Here is a 16,020-nt window from a genome sequence, read left to right on the forward strand (position 1 = left end):
GCGGAGATTGGCATCGCCATGGGGTCGGGCACGGCCGTGGCCAAGTCGGCTGCTGAGATGGTGCTCTCCGACGACAACTTCTCCACCATCGTGTCGGCCGTCGAGGAGGGCAGAGCCATCTACAACAACATGAAGCAGTTCATCCGCTATCTCATCTCCTCCAACGTCGGGGAGGTCGTTTGGTGAGAGCCCCCCACGCTGGGCACCGTGTTGGGGGGAGCGGTGTGGGGGGGACACATCCCCTGGGGCAGGTGACCTGCAGTCCTGTCCGTACCCCTTGATCCTGGCAGCGTGTGGTGTCCACATTGGCATCCCGAGCCACCCAGCAGAGCAACAGTGCCTGCTCTTGTTCCCCAGGGGCAGGGGGATTTTTGGTTTATAATTTTACATTCCTGCCATCCCCTATGACCTGTTTTGTTAATTAATTGCCTATTTAAGCCTATGCCAATGCCTAAGACAGATGCAGATATTTGTTGACACCAGATCACACTGGTGCCCTTTGCATCAGGTCCTGGGCAGCTCTCCCTGCCCCTGTCCCTACCCATCCCTCCCAGTAAATCAACACTATCCTCAGCAACATGAGCATCATTTGGGCATCCTTTGCCCTTTTGCATTTCAGCAGGGTGTTTGTGCTGGGAACAGGAACCTGCATGGCCATGGAGACATCAGTGGTTGGGTTTCAACTGCAAAGCAAATTTTAATAGCAGCAGGAACAAATTTTAGCTGCAGAATTCAGTGCTAGACTTCAGATTCCTGGTCAGGGGCTCTGCAGGTTCACCTGCAGGACTTCGGGTGAATTTTCAGTTTGGGGTTTTGGATCCAGGGTGTCTGCTCACTCTCCCCTTGCACGACACAAACCCTTTCTCTGGCTGCCCAGAACTTGTTTGGCAAAGAGAGATAATTTGGCATCTCTGCTTTTCCCCCACAGCATCTTCCTGACAGCCATCCTGGGCTTGCCCGAGGCCCTCATCCCTGTGCAGCTGCTGTGGGTGAACCTGGTGACGGACGGGCTGCCGGCCACCGCGCTGGGCTTCAACCCCCCCGACCTGGACATCATGGAGAAGCAGCCCCGCAACCCCAAGGAGCCCCTCATCAGTGGCTGGCTCTTCTTCCGCTACCTGGCCGTCGGAGGTGAGTCCCGTGGGCAGAGCTGAGGATGGGCACGGGGTGCCATGGGTTGCAGGGGGGTTCCTTTCGGGTGCTGGGGGTAAGGGTGTCTCTCTCGGCCGCAGTGTACGTGGGCCTGGCCACGGTGGGAGCAGCGACCTGGTGGTTCCTGTACGACGCCGAGGGACCACAGGTCTCCTTCCATCAGCTGGTGAGTCGGGAGGGGGACGGGCTGACGTGTTGACCGATGGGAAGGGCATGGATTCAAGTGTTGGGGTGTTTTCCTCTGCCTTTCCTCTGTGGTGGTTATAGTGTTCCCAGATGCCTAGTGGAGAAGGCAATAATTTAAAACAGAAGCAAGTTCTCTCCCTCAGGCTCATGTTTCCAGCCTTGCTTCTGCCAGTCACCAGCATGGTAGGGAAAACTTGATTCAAAGAAGCTGAAAGTAGCTCCTGTGCCTGATCCCACATGGAAAGGGATCTTTTGTCACATTACTGTAGGTCTGAACAGGGTGGTGGGAAGGTGGGTGCCATCCCAGCCCAATGGCACGTGCCATGGAAAATGTATTTTTGATGGAGATGTGTGTGCTCAAACACCTTCTTGACTGCACTTGGAAGTCTCAAAGCCACTCTCTGGCCATAACCCTAAAGCCCAATCACAGCAGGAGCTGGGTCACTTTAGACAGTTTGCTCAGTTGCCCTGAACTGTGGGATATTTAACAGCAACCCAGTTCATCCTGTGCCCCCCAACCAGTCGACTCTTCCTCCTCTCTCCCGCCTTTCCTGCTGCTCTGCCGTGTATTTACCAGCAGTTTCCTGTGCCGACAGAGGAACTTCATGAGGTGCACTGAGGACAACCCCATCTTTGAAGGAATCGACTGTGAGATCTTCGAGTCCCGATACCCAACCACGATGGCTCTGTCCGTGCTGGTGACAATCGAAATGTGCAACGCTCTGAACAGGTGAGGTGGCTGCAGGATTGCTCTGTGCCTGACTGAGTCTGTGCAGGGTCTCTTTGAGCATCTGTGGGTGGGCTGAGGGCTTTGCTTTGGCTCAGCAGAGCCATTCAGAGCATCCTCACAGGGCACCACTGGGTTTTCCATGATCAAACTCCTCCAAGGCAGTGTGCTGCTGCTGACAGCAGTGGAGGAAGGACTGGATCCACATCCATTAGTGGTTTGGTCATTAGTGATCAGTCCTAATCCATGAAGGCTGGTTGTGTTGAGCATTCAGATGGGATTTGCAGCAAAGCCTGAAGCCGAGCAGTCTGGAATACAGGGATGCAGCATGTGACCCTGCACCTTGGGGGGGTAATGGAGCTCCCAGCTTGGGCAGGTGTGGGGAGCAGGAGGTTGCTGGGGCTGACGCTGTCCCTTTGCCTTCCAGTGTCTCTGAGAACCAGTCGCTGCTGCGGATGCCACCGTGGCTCAACATCTGGCTGCTGGGGGCCATCATCATGTCCATGGCTCTGCACTTCCTCATCCTCTATGTCAAGCCCATGCCTGTGAGTGACCTCTGCCACCTCTGCCCCCAGCCCAGGGGGCTCCTGTGGGGAGGGACATCCCTGGAGCAGTCTTTGGGTCTGGAAGCTTTTGGGATGGTTGTCCCTAAAAGGTGCCCTCAGGTCCAGGTCCTGTGACTTGCAAACCAGGAGTCACCCTGCCTTTGCCTAAGTCAGAAGCTCTCCTTATGGGCAGTGCAAAGGGGTGTAGGTATCTCCAGAAGGTGGTTCAGCCCCTTGTGGTGTCATCTCCTCCCTTTGCAGTTCGAGGCTGGTGATGCCTCAGTCAGTGCCCAAGGGTGCTAAAGGTGAAGTGTGTCTCTGTGCCCAGGAGGTGACATTGTCCCTTTTACCCTGCTGAGCACCTGTGAGCACACAAACACACAGTCCCAGCTTGTGCCTCACTTTCCCCAGCTGCAGGAGAGGTGAAGGACATAATCTTTGACTCATCTTGTCCAAGAGCCCTGTTGGGATCATGACAGACCTTGAAATCCTGTTCTTTGGGCTGTCAGGATCCTCCCTCCTTGTGCCTGGGACGACCCTTTGCCCTACAACAACGTGACCCTTAAAACAACAAAATATCCCACCTCCTTCCCTGCTGACGTGTCCAATCCTTTCCACCTCGCAGCTCATCTTCCAGGTGACCCCCCTGAGCTGGCCGCAGTGGGTGGTCGTGCTGAAGATCTCCCTGCCCGTGATCCTGCTGGATGAAGGACTCAAGTACCTTTCCCGCAACCACCTGGACGGTGAGCGTGGGCTGCACCACCCTGGGCTGGGTTTGCTCTGTGGTGCTTTGCTCAGGGGTCGTGGTGGCTCTGGGGACACCTCACTCATCTCCTCTGCTCGTGTGATGTCTGCACCTGCGTGTCCACCCTGCTCTGGAAAAGGGGCTTCTCTTCCTACTCCCTTCCTTCCTGGTGCCACGCCTGGCAGAGCAGTTGGTGCTTACACCTGCTTGAAATGCTCCCTTTGGAGCTGGAGCACCGGGTAAACCTGCCAAGGACTGTTTATCCAGCTCCTCTCAAACCTCCAGGAACTGGATCCCTTCACTTATAAAGTAAAACAAATCAAATACTGGTTTCTAACAGGATCCCTTCCTTTTTTCTCTCAAGTTGTCCACCCCTCTCTGTCCATCCTTGCCTTGTCTTGGCTGCCTCTGTGCTAAGATCAGCTGAGAGCTGAACACCTTATAAAGTGGTTTTAATGGGGTTGCCCTTGGCCAGCACCTCTCAGGATCTGGCCCATGGCACACACAGAGGAGAAGCAGCTCCCGTGACACCGGGGCAGAGATTCCCCGTGTGCTCCTGGGCTCTGTGCTGTAAATCACAGCAGGATTTAGGCAGCCCTCCAAAGAGATGATATCATCTTTCCTTTCATTTCTTGAAAAAAACCTCACTTGCTGTGGGGGATATCTCGGGGCTGAGTTAAACCCACAGGTTTTCCCAGCGGTGGCTGCGGGCCCAGGGCTGCCTGGTGGTGCTGTGCCTGCCGTGGGCTGTCCCCTGTCCAGGAAAACAGTTTTTGGGGTGTGCTTGCCCTGACAGTGATAGCAGGGAGAAGAAGGGCAGGAGAGACACTGTCCTTGACTGGGGAAGCTCTGGGGGCAGATGAACAATCTGAGTGTGGGGACTGAATGTCCTTCCACAGCATCAGCTTGCTCAAACCTTTTTTCACCCCTAAGGCAGCCTGTGTCCTAACAAATCCCTCCTTTTACCTTCACCCTGTAGTAATGATCCAGGAAAACTCTGCAAAGCCACTCTTGCCTTTCAGGGCTGAAGGCAGGTCTGACCAGGCCTGTCAGGGAGGGATCTGGGCCTTTGTAACAGCTCTCTTTGGTTTCTCATGGAGCAGAACCCTGCAAAAAGCTGGAAATATGGGATGGGAAATTATTGCAAGCAAGAAATCATCCCAAACTGGCCGCCCTCCCCATCAGTGGGTCCTGGTGTGGTGGGGTGCTCATGTCAGCCTTCCTTTCTGCCTTGAGCTGATGCATAAACACAGGGATTGCTCAGAAAAACAGAGGTGCAGGGGCTCCTGTTTTTACAGATCAGATAGAAGTTGTTTCTAGCTTATTTTTATTTAATTGTTGTTTCTCTCACCAGACACCCAGGTCTGTTTTATCCCACAATTACAAGCCTGTAGCAACAATCCATGGCGTGGCACCGGGCTGGGGTGTAGGAGAGCTGGTTGATTCCTGGCTGTTTTGCATCCCATGCATGCCCTCGGTCTTCACTTCACCATCTGTGATCTGGGGATGAGTCTGTCTCTCTCCCACACTTCATATTTCTCCTTAAAGTCTCAGCAGTGTTGGAGGAAGGGCTTTTCTTTGGCTCTGCCTGCGCAGCTCTGAGCACAGCAAGGTTCCTGGTAGGCATGTGATCCTTCCAGGTGCCATCCTGCCAGCTCACAGTGTTTCCTCCCAGCGTGCCGGGTCCTCTGAGCTGCCCTCATCCCCACAGCCATGATGCTGCTGATGCTCACGGGTTGCTCTGTGTCTCACCCAGCCAGGGCTTCCCCTACAGTTATTCAATCACAGCTGTGGGCCAAAAATCACGCTTCAATCATCGGATTTGAAAGAAGTAATTGAAATTCTTCGTCTTCCTAATTCCTCTGGGCTTTGAAAAGCAGAGGGGGGAAAAAAACCTCCAAAAGCCACTTTTATGTGTGGTCTTGTGATTTTTTTACCAGGCATTCTCAGGACAGTAAGACCCGAGTGGAGCGGGGAGCACCAGTTGAAAACCTGCAAGACTCCAGAGCAAGGGTTGGCTTCCTACATGTCTCATCCCTGAATGCAGTATCCCTGTGCTTCCTACAAAATCTTGCTCGTGTGTGGTGGGGACCTGCTTGGAATGTGTCTGGGTGAACGTGGCTTAGAAAACTAGCCAATACCAGAGCCCAGGGACCCTGTACCCAGACAGGATCTCCTTTCCCACAGTGGCCTCTGTGTTTTGCTTCAAAATAAGGTCTAAAAAGCTTGTGAAGTAGCTGTTTGATGGCAGTTTTGGCCAGAGGCCAGGCTTGATCTCTGCAAGGCAGCACTTGGGGATGGTCTCCAGCGTGGGACCTTCTGAGGGATGGCCAAGGGTGTTCAGCTGAGGAATGCAAATGTATAGCTGTGAGCAGAATGTATATTCTGCTGATTCAGGTTTTGCGTGGAAAAGTTTCTCCTTTTGATGAGATTTAGATAAGTTGTTGTGTTTCCATTACGCTGGATTTTCCTTGTCCTTGAAGTGGCCAAAAGCTGAGACTCTTCAGTTTTCACAGTGGTCTCAGTGCTTTACATTCCTCTCCCCATCATCCTGGACATGTCCAACCTTTCATCTCACATACTGTGCATGTCTGGCTTCTGGCTGCCTTCTTCCCCTCCTGGCCCCCTCTGAGGTTTCTGCTGTCTCAGTTCTGAGAGGCAATGTGAGTGTGAGAGCAAGTGAATGTGCAGAGCTGAGCTGGGTTGGCTTGGTGGGAGCTGCAGATGTTCTGGTCAGGAACGTGGAGATGGGCCCTCTCAGGGTCTGTCACACAGATACACACTGGCAGGCTGACCACCCTCAAGTACCTCTTGCTCTGGTATCTTTAATATTTTCCATGCTCTATGCACTGAAGTGTTTGTTCTTTCTGAATCCTGTGGCATGCAGGAGGATGGTTTCTGGGCATCCGTGCAAAGACCTTGCAGAAGTCCCTTTTCTGAGCGGTTCTCAAAAGGTATCAGACCTAGAGAGGACACTGAGATAACCCTGGTGCTCATGTAGCTCTGTGCACCCTCACCCCACTGCTGAGGCCACCCTGCTCCCCTCCTGCACCGTCCCTGGGCCTCCTCATCTTCAGCATCTTGAAGCAAACCCATCAGAGCTGGTGGAGTTGCCACTGTGGTTGTTTTCAGCATGTTAAGCAGCAGGCCCTGCCTGGGTGCTCGAGCATCACCATTTCTCACTTGTGCTGTGGCAAAAGCAGGGGCAAATCATGAAGCAGGTGCTTTCTGCAACACAACTACACACCTGCCCTGACAGCAGCAGCATCACTGAAAATCAGGAGGTTTGATGCACAGGAATTGACTTGGGTGTGTTTTGTGGCAGATTGGCATTTATGCACCCATTTGTCCTTGCACCCAGCGAGCACAGGAGCCCCTGGGGTGATTTTACAGGAGCTGCAAGTGATGACTGCCCTGCTTGGGTCTCTGTTCCCTCCCTGGTGGGCAGCACAGTGCCCCACAGCCTCCTGCTGCCGCAGCTGAAGTGCAGGTGGGATTTGCACCCTTGGGTGAGCATCTCCATTGCCATGGGAGCTTTGGCCACTTCTCTGCCAAGCTGGCATCACCTTTCTGCTTCAGCATCCTCCCAGAGGAGAGTGGCTGGCAGAAGTGGCAGTGTGGTGACAAGTGCATCACACTCCCTACAGGGACCAAAACCTCCTTGTCCCATCGCAAAACCCACCAGCAGTAGTGAAATAGAGCTGTTCACTCTCATCTTCCTCTGTGCACCTGGGGCTGAGGGAACCCCCCAGCACTCCCCCAGGAGCAGAGGGGCTGCTGCCTGCCCGTGTTCCCTGCGGAGGAGGCAGTATCCCTCTCCCTGGCACGGCAGAGCGGGGAAGGAGCGCCTGCAGCCGTGGCCTGCCCTTGTAGGGTAATCTCTGTGTGGAGCTACCTTGGCTGGGCGCTGGCAGAGGAATGTGTCCCCAGGGGCCAAGTCGCTCCCTTGAGCTGTGGGATGCTCTGCAGGAGAGCAGTGCTGCACCTTTCAGTGCTGGAATCTCCACACGGGATTTTCCAGCTCTGCTGCATTGCTCTTTGGTTTTATTTCCCCCTCTCTCCTGTTTTATTATGTCGGTGTGTCATGCTTTAAAAATGGAAGAGCAGAGGGAAGCTGACAGCACTGCTGCCCTGGGATGGGAAAAGGATTTCCTTTTTGGTTTTCTCCTGGGGTTTGGGCTCTTGGATGAAGCTTGGGGTGCCCTGGTGTGATGGATGAGACGTGCAGTTTTCAGAGCTACAAGGGCTGTGGTGTTTCCTTTGATGGAGGAAGTGATCCAGGCTGGCAGCTGGAGTCTGCATCCCTCCAGCAGCACCTTTTACAGGAACTTGTTAAGAGGAAAGTCAAAAGCAATAAGGAAAAACCTCCTCAAAAGCCTCGGCTGTGCTGGGGGGAGCAGATCTTGCAGAAGCTGAGCTCGTGTTGTTCAGCTGCTGGTTTGCAGGTGCTGAAGGGCTGTGACTCCCCCTGGGAGGTTTGGTGTGAGGCAAGATCCAGATGGATCATCACTGCTCCGTCATTCATCATTCCTGCAAACAGGTCCTGCATTACCCCTGTTCCTGTCAGCAGTGTGAGGGGAGGACAGAAGACACTGGCATGCAGGACCTGCATCCTCCTAAAGCTGAGTGAGAGCCAGACCCTCGGCTGTTGCAGGGCTCATGGAAACACCTGACTGTGCCAGGATTGGGTTATTTAGAGGCCTGAGAGTAGCATTTTGAAGAGCAAACACTGCAGCCATGTCCCTTCCCTGTGCCTGTCTGCCCCATGCCATGGCTTCCTCCCTGTTTGCACAACCACAGGGCAGTGTGTTTAGGGGAAGTGCCATGGCTGGTGAATAACCACTGGTGTGTCACCTGGTAGGGACTGTTCAACTGCTGGAGATGCTGAAGGGACACCCCTTAAATGGGGAGGAGATGAATTTTGATTATTGCTCTGAGATTTAATACAGTGCAGTCACCAGCATCCCCACTGTGCACCAAAGCCCACGGTGTGGGGGTTATCTGGAGGTGTGGGGGTTATCTGGGGGGATGCTGCCATTGCAACAAGCCATTTTATCTTGGGACAGCTGGGCTGGGCTCTCCAGCCAGCACTGCAAAAAGTTTTGGCAGAAGTTGCAAAAAGGCTTTTTCCCTCTCTCTCTCCCCTGTTATTTATTAATTCCCCTGGAAGCTTGTCGGCACCAGGGTTGGCAGCGGGCGCGGAGCTCGCGGGTAACCCCGGGCAGGACCCCTATTTATCAAGAGCACAGTAACAGCAGTCCCCTGTGAGATGTGTTTGGTGATATGTGCAGTGATGAAAGAGAGAGAAATGCAGCTGAAAGATTCCCGATAAGTGATTTCTTAGCAAGTGCTGCTTGTGGGTGGTTTTTTTTAAGAAATAAAACCTGTTTCTGGGCAGAGTGAGCTGCCCCGGGCTGGAGGGCAGCTGCTGCCTCAGGGGGTCAGGGACACTCCTGTCAACTGCTTGAAAATTGAGGATCTGGTTAATGCAAGTCAAGCTCTGGCAGAGATTTTGAGGCTGCTCACATGGAGTTCAAGCTGAATACTGTAGCTTTCCTTCAGGCCATGTGTTGCCTGTTACCTTCCCTGTCCTAGCCCATCCATCTGGAGGGAGGGAGAAGGGAGGAGGGCAGCCCCGGGGCTGGAACAGTAGCTGTGATGAGTAGATTGGTCCTTGCTCATTGTTCTGGAGGTAAATATATATGTATTGTGTGTAAGTGGTGTCAGCCCAAGGAGCAGCATCCACAGATCTGGCTGTGGCAGGGACGGCTGATGGGATGCAGTGATTTTCCTTTCTCTCTGAGTCACTGCCTTTCCAGGGTGATCCCTCATTAGGAGCAGTAGCAAGGCATCCTGCCTGCTCATCTTCCCACCATTCTTGTGCCTGTATGGCTCCACCTCACCCCTTTTCCTGCCTCCTGCAGGCTGAGTGTGCCGAGCCCTTCCTCACCCAGGGACCAGCATCCTCCTCCTCCTGACTCAGCCTGAGCTTCCGTGGCTGCAGTAGGACCAGCTCTGTGCAGACAGGATCCCAGGTCCCCTTTTGGGATCAACCAAGAGCAGCCACTCTTGATAACAAAAACAGGGAGCTGGTTTGCTTTGAACCCTCACCAATACTTTTCCTTCTCTCTCTTTCAGGAGAAGAGGACAAGAAATGAATGACACAAAGGCAACACTCTGAACTGAAGGATCCCTAACTTGTAACTCGGACTGAAGTCTTGCATGTGTGACCATCACTAGAAGCCAGCAGGACATGCATGTGTCCGACTATCAGACAAATGCGGGTGAATCGTCGAAAAGAAAAATACTGATTTTTGTTTTGTTTCGTAGCTTTCTTTTTCCTGTACATACGAGTGCAATTACTGGACAGCTGGCGTTGGGTTTGGGGATGGAGCTGTGTGGACCTGGGTCGTTGCAGCGCGGTTCCTTGGGGATTTGTTCCTGCCAAATTTGAGATCCTCTTTCCAATTTTCGCCCTCGCCGGGTGAGCTCAGGCAGGGCATCCTCCACGAAGGGGGGCAGTCGGGGTTTTGGGCACAGATGGGAGGCTGCATCCCCCAAGGGGATGGGGCGAACGAGGGCAGCTTCTGGGGCCAGAAAGGGCTTGGCAGTGGGTGAGGGCAGGGAGAGAGGTGAGGGGGTCGTGTGTTGGGGTCTCTGACCCTTGATGATTTCATCACTGCTGCTCTACTGGCCACTCTGGTGGCCACAGCATCTGGGAATACCTTCAGAGTGTGCCCAACAGTGGTGTGGGTCTCACAGATGTGTGTTTGTACATTGAGATCAGGTGCCTGTGGTGGAAGGCAAAGTTCTCCCTATTTATCGTGCTGTCCTGTTTGATCCCTGCGTTGTGGAAAGCCCAGCACCTTCTCAGGCTCATCCAACACCAAAGCATGACGTAGCCTTGTCTGTCCTTCTCCATCCCCCACCTTCTCACATCCCATCTGCACTATATGAACCACCCTCCTCCTCGTAGGGGCAGACATGTAAAGCAAAGCAGACACCCACCTTTGCATTCCTCATGTCCACCACTCCCTCCTGGTCACACTTTCATCCCTCAGTGGATTTTTAACTACTTCCCTAGCAGGAGTAGAGCTTAAGTCTTCAGGAGCATGTCCATGGCTTCGTGTCCTCTGCTTTGGAGAACATCACTGTCTTGCACAGGGCATCCTTGCCAAGGGATCAAGATGGGAATGAATGTATGCTTGTACATAACGTGGTCTTTCTCCGTGGGTGGTGTTTGTTGTGGCATCCCTTTTTGTAAGGCACCAAGTCTATTTTGCCCTCTTGGGATTTTTCTGCAGCAGGAGCAAGACAGGCTGCAGTGAGGGTTGGTAGATCAGGAGTGGGTTTGGGATCCAGTGAATTGATCTGTCTCCATCAAACCACATCAGCTGAGAAGCTGAGAGTGGGTGGTTTCTTCTCCTGCTCTCCAAATCCTCCCTCCTGTTTTCCTCATGGTCCCCTATGATCCATCCTGATAATATTTAACTAGCCAGAGCCTTTCCTTTCTCTTACATTCCAGCAGCAGCACTAGAGCCAGGGTTTGGGGTAGCATTTTGCTCCTTCGCTGTTGGGTTTTTTCTTCTACTTTTTGCCTCTTAAAAGCTTCCAGTGCTTTTCTGTTTCACCTGGGCAAGAGCTACTCTTCTTCTGTACAGTAGGTGCCAAATATCATCCCTCCTTTCTTTTCTCCATCACCAGCATTGAAGATGAGCAGAGCCCCCAGACCAATGGGAATGTACAGAATTGTTATACTACTGAGCTGATTTATTGTACAGAAAACCTTGCATGAAATGTTGTTACTGTATTTAATATATAATGTATTCAAGGAATTTTAATATGGAGCTCTTTAAAAAGATCTTTATAGATACTCTGTGGTTAGAAGATTGTTGCTGATTTTTTTTTTTTAAATCTTATTATACTTTGTCTTGAAGAAGTTTTATTTTTCAAATGTGTTCTGTCTAATTGATTTAATTAGTTGATCCCATGGGACAACCAGTTCCTCTTCAAAGATTTTCCCCGTGGATGAGGTTCACCCTGGTGCAGAGGACCAGGGTATGACCCAGGTACTGCTCAAGCCTTCAAGATAAGGCTTCAGTAAGACTAATGCTGTAGACGTGTGATTTGCCTTTCCCCAAAAGGGTGGATTTCACCTTATTTTAGTACACAATAGAATTGTTTAGGTTGGAAAAGTTGTCCAAGATGACTGAGTCCAGTTCCATCTCTCTGTGCAGAAAAATAACCAGTGGGAATTTAATCCAGTACCAGCTGGAGGACATCAGAGGAAACAGCTTCTGTGTTTCCCTGAGGCTGAAAACCAGTTTGGGAGAGTCTGGTCTGGATTCAGAGGCCAGACTGGATTCAGAGCATCCCAGCCCTATTGGGAGGGCCCAGCAAAGCTTTCAGCTGCCCGATGGCATCTCCCTGGGACACTGTGCCTGCAGGAACCTGCTTGGCCCATCCATTGCACCTCCTGAGTTAACAGTGTTTTCCCTGGACTTGAGGTGCACTGGGGATTATTAATTTTATCCAAATTTGTGTATGTGTGTGTGTGTGGAGGAGTTCCTGGTGTAAAAGCCTGGGCAGGGTCAGTCTGTTCATGCAGTCGTTGGGTCGCAGTTGTGAGTCACCAAACCCTGAGCCTTTGTGGGCAACAAACCAGAGCTGGGTCCCAGCCAAAGGCTTGTTCTGTCCAGCAGCAACAAATTCAGTTTGGTTTCTATTGTGAGCCTTCAGATCTACCTAGAAAATAGCACAGGTAACCTGCAGGAGTCCCCCTTGCTAGGAGGGACCATTTTGTCACATCATTTCCCTTTCTGAGTGGCTGAACACATCTCTCTTCCCCCCATACTTTAATTACTTGGAATACAGGTTCCACTCTATTCTCTTTGATTACAGAGGCTTATACTTCAAATATCTTAACGATGTAGAAAAATATCCAGAGATGTAATTATTTTTTCTTTTATTCTTCAGTGAAGGGTCAGGACAAATCACAGAGTAGTTATTTATTGCATGTGTGCCACCAACAGCCTGCTGGGCTGGACCATGTTCTTGTGGAAACATGGAGATCCTAAAGCCAAGACCATCACTTTGGGATCAGGTCTTGGGTCTTACCAAGGCATCTAAACGTGCAATACAAGGGAGATGGGCTCTGGGTGGCTGCTTTGCCCAGGACTTTGTTAAAAAAAGCAGCTTGGAGGCAAACCTCTGGGCTCCTTGCTTTTTTTGGCAACAGAGTTTAGGAATGATTTCCTTTTTAGTTTTATTTTGATGGTGCTGCCTGGCATATTCGAAGGCTTTAAATAAAACTTAGGTCTTTCCAGCAGGACCTTTAACATCGGTGGGCTGCTGTGGCAGATCCTCCACAAGGTGCAGGGCATAGGATGTGCTGGGGTGGCAGCATGGGATTATCCATGAGCACTTTATACTCCTTCCTCAGGGGCCAAGCACCGTGCTGGGGTACAGCCAAGGTGGGTGGGGAGGGTCCCATCTCCCCGGGGCAAACACCCAGCGGATCAGCTTTGGGCAGCAGCTGTGGAAAGTCTTTTGTACTGTTTTGGGATGTTGTGTCATTGTGGGCAGTTGCTGGGTGAGCTCTTCCCCCTGTGGTGTGTGATCCCGTGGGGAGGCAGGTTGGAAAAGGAAAAAGAGCAAAGTAGTGCATCCTGTGTTTTATTTGTGTTGTGTGGCCGCCGTAGGGCTCAGGGCGTGGATGAGGTTTGGGATTTGTGTGTTTGAGGCTTTGGCATTGGGAAGATACTGTGTGTGTGTGTTTCTGATGCCAAGGCTGGATGGTACCACCAGGCTCTGGAGAGGTCAGCTGGAGGGACAGGCTCTACTGGAGGGGACTTTGTTCCTGTAAAAACATCAAACCTGGGATGGAACCGGAGTTTCTGCTCACGGTGTGGATGGTAGAAGTAGCTGGAGGAGCAATAGGAAAATTCAGCATTAATTTTTGTTTCTTCTTTTGTACATCAGGTTGATAGTGCTGCTCCCCAGACAGGGTCCTGCTCCACCAAAAACTCCTCAAATAATTGCTGTGCAGGGGCTCAGGCTGGGAGATGTTCATGAGGTTGTGACCTTGGCATCACGTCACTCCTGAACCTCAAACACACCAGAGTCCCCAAACCCAACTCCTAAGACTTATTGTGATTTTTGGACCATACCTGCCATGGCCACCACCTTCTGTAAATGATGCCAGAGATTCAGGCCCACCTGAGTTGGTTTTTTCCCCCAGTTCTGCAGTGGCATTTTCTGTCAGGGGCAACAGTGTGGACTCAGGTTTTTGGGACCAAGGAGAAGGCTTCACCCCATGCAGAGCTTGCATGGCAAGGTTAGGGTTAGGGTTTGCAGGGCTGCAGTGAGGAAAGGGAAACACAGGGTGAATTGTGCTCCCTGGACCTTTCCTTGTGGTGCCATTCAGCTTTTGGTCTGGGTGGGGCATTAAATGAGCCAAAATCTGTGTGTGCCTGGAGTGATGGGGCTGTGGGTACCTCAGGGGGCGGGTCAGTCCAGGCACTTGGGACCAAGAGGAGGGTGACCACTGAGCTGCCAGGGGGTGCCCTCAGTGGCTTGGGTCTGGGAATATGTTGATTATTTTTTATATGAGATGCCTGAACAGCCAAATCTAGAAATCTCTGAGTTCCTGCTCTGTAGCAAAAGATAAATCATTATAATTTGGGGGTGGGTGGGAGGGTGTTAACTGAGGGACAGAACTGAAAGAAATGAGGTTTCCTATTATTATTATATTTGAGAGATATTTTTCCACAAATTGACCGCTATTTCCTAGATCGTCTGTCCTTTGTCTGGACTGCTAAATAGCCAGGGATGTGCCGGAAGACTGGGAAGGCTCTCGTGTCACATCATTACAGAACTCCACTCGTGTTCACCACAATACTTGACGCTGATTTGTGATATACTTAGAAAATTACAGAAATAAAAGCGATTTTACTGGATGACTCTTGGGTTTTTTGTCTAGTTGCTGTTGTTGTTGGGGTTTTTTTACCTTTTTTTTTTTTTTTTTTTTGCTTTTCTTGTCCAGTTTGTGGCTAATTCGGGGGACATTTGGGAGCCCATGGAGCTGTATGGGAGTGCCTGAGGGCATTTTTCATCCGTAAAAGGAGTTGTGCTCACCAGATCAGGATTTCTTGTGGGTTTTCAGAGGAGCCAAACTAGAAATGGAGCTGAGCTTGTGCCTGGCATGGGATAACAAAGGCAAAATGAACAGAGTGGCATGATGTGACTGTTGGGAATTTTTTAATTTGCTCTTGGGGCACAAGAATACAAATAACAGTGCTAATTTTGACTGCGTCCAGAATAGTCATCACCTTATCACCCCCAGCTGAGAGGGGAGGATTAAATAAGCCCTGCAATGACCTCCACAAGAAATAATTATGAAATAAACGGTAATTAAGTAACTTGGCCTCCTCTGGGAGGATGCCACAGGGCCTGGGGCCGTGCGTTCCCATCTCCGCATCACCCGGAGCTCTGCCCACGGTGATGTTTAGAGTGGAAAATCCTGATGCAGCCGTGGATCCTGTTTTGGAGCAAATCTGTGTTCATGGCAACGTCTGCCCTTGGTGTGGTTTTGCTGGGATGTGGCCCCGTGTGCCCCTTCCCAGTGCTATGAGCAGGAGAAAGGTGCTGCACAGGGAAAGCCAAAAGCTCTGTGACCCACGGTGGGTCACAAAGAGGCACATGGGATACCCTGGCAAATGCTGGTTTTGGGAAAGGGGCCGTTGCTTGGGCTCCTCTTTCCAGATGTAGACCGTGTTCTTTCCAGTGTCAGAGCATGAGGACCACCCCTGCCATGGCTGGAGGTGACCCTCAATGGTCCCCCAGACCAGCCACCCCTGAGGGTGCAGTGCTGTCTCAGGACATGGTGGTGGAGGCAAAACCACCCCAAATTCCCCACTTGATGTTGTATTGGTCCCTACACCCCTGGGGACCATCACCACTGGGGCTATGCTTGTCTTTTGGAGCCATGATTCAGAAAACAGGGATTACCCTCCCAAAAAAACCAAACCAGGGGTCCCTGTACCCCATGGCAGCTGTCCAGCTGTCCCATGGGATGTGCATCCACACTTTCAGTGGCCACAGGGCCACTGACACCCTTTTCCCCCAGCATCTCGGCTTCATGTTTGCTTTGGCATTGGCTAAACCACCACTGAAATATTTCCAGTTGTCACAGCAAATGGGGGTGGAAATGCCACTTCTGAGGGGTGAGCACCTCCAAAAACATCTCCCTGTGCCGGGGCGTCACAGCACGGGACAAGCACGGAGCGGAGCCAGCCCTGCTGGGAAGGAGCGAAGAAGGGTCAAGGACAAGTTAAAATTGGAAAGAAAACTGAACATGCTGTTTTGCAGGACCTTGCTTGCTCTCATTATTTGCCAATTTTTTTTCCACCCTCCCCTTCCCATTGCCAGCAGGGCAGTGTCACCATCTCCCGTGGCTGGTGAGGGCAAGGGGGTCTGTGCCAGCCAAAATTGTTGGGAAGAGCCATCGGCTCTCAGGGGCTCTTCTTGGCAGCCTCAACCACAGCAAGGTCCCCTTTGCACCCGCTGTCATATTTTACATCTCCTTGCCTCTGTGTTACTCCTCCCCATCCACAGATCTGAGCGTGCTGCACATTTTTGTGCTGAAATTCAGAGCTCCGTGCTGG

General features: G+C 51.7%; 1 protein-coding gene across 1 annotated transcript in view; it reads left to right on the forward strand.

Moving 5' to 3' along the window:
• ATP2A3 (ATPase sarcoplasmic/endoplasmic reticulum Ca2+ transporting 3) overlaps nt 1-11,294 on the forward strand; it is a 30,027-nt gene extending 18,733 nt beyond the window's left edge. Inside the window, exons 13-20 of the mRNA XM_029961253.1 lie at nt 7-182; nt 929-1,131; nt 1,233-1,318; nt 1,935-2,068; nt 2,493-2,610; nt 3,236-3,353; nt 5,296-5,368; nt 9,494-11,294. Of these exons, the coding sequence (XP_029817113.1) occupies nt 7-182; nt 929-1,131; nt 1,233-1,318; nt 1,935-2,068; nt 2,493-2,610; nt 3,236-3,353; nt 5,296-5,368; nt 9,494-9,536 (951 nt within the window). The 3' untranslated portion in view covers nt 9,537-11,294. The remainder of the gene's footprint in view (nt 1-6; nt 183-928; nt 1,132-1,232; nt 1,319-1,934; nt 2,069-2,492; nt 2,611-3,235; nt 3,354-5,295; nt 5,369-9,493) is intronic.
• Nucleotides 11,295-16,020: the final 4,726 nt, after the last annotated feature.

The sequence above is a fragment of the Manacus vitellinus genome, unplaced genomic scaffold, assembly GCF_001715985.3.
Source record: "Manacus vitellinus isolate BGI_N305 unplaced genomic scaffold, ASM171598v3 scaffold_32_pilon, whole genome shotgun sequence".
Lineage (NCBI taxonomy): Eukaryota > Metazoa > Chordata > Aves > Passeriformes > Pipridae > Manacus > Manacus vitellinus.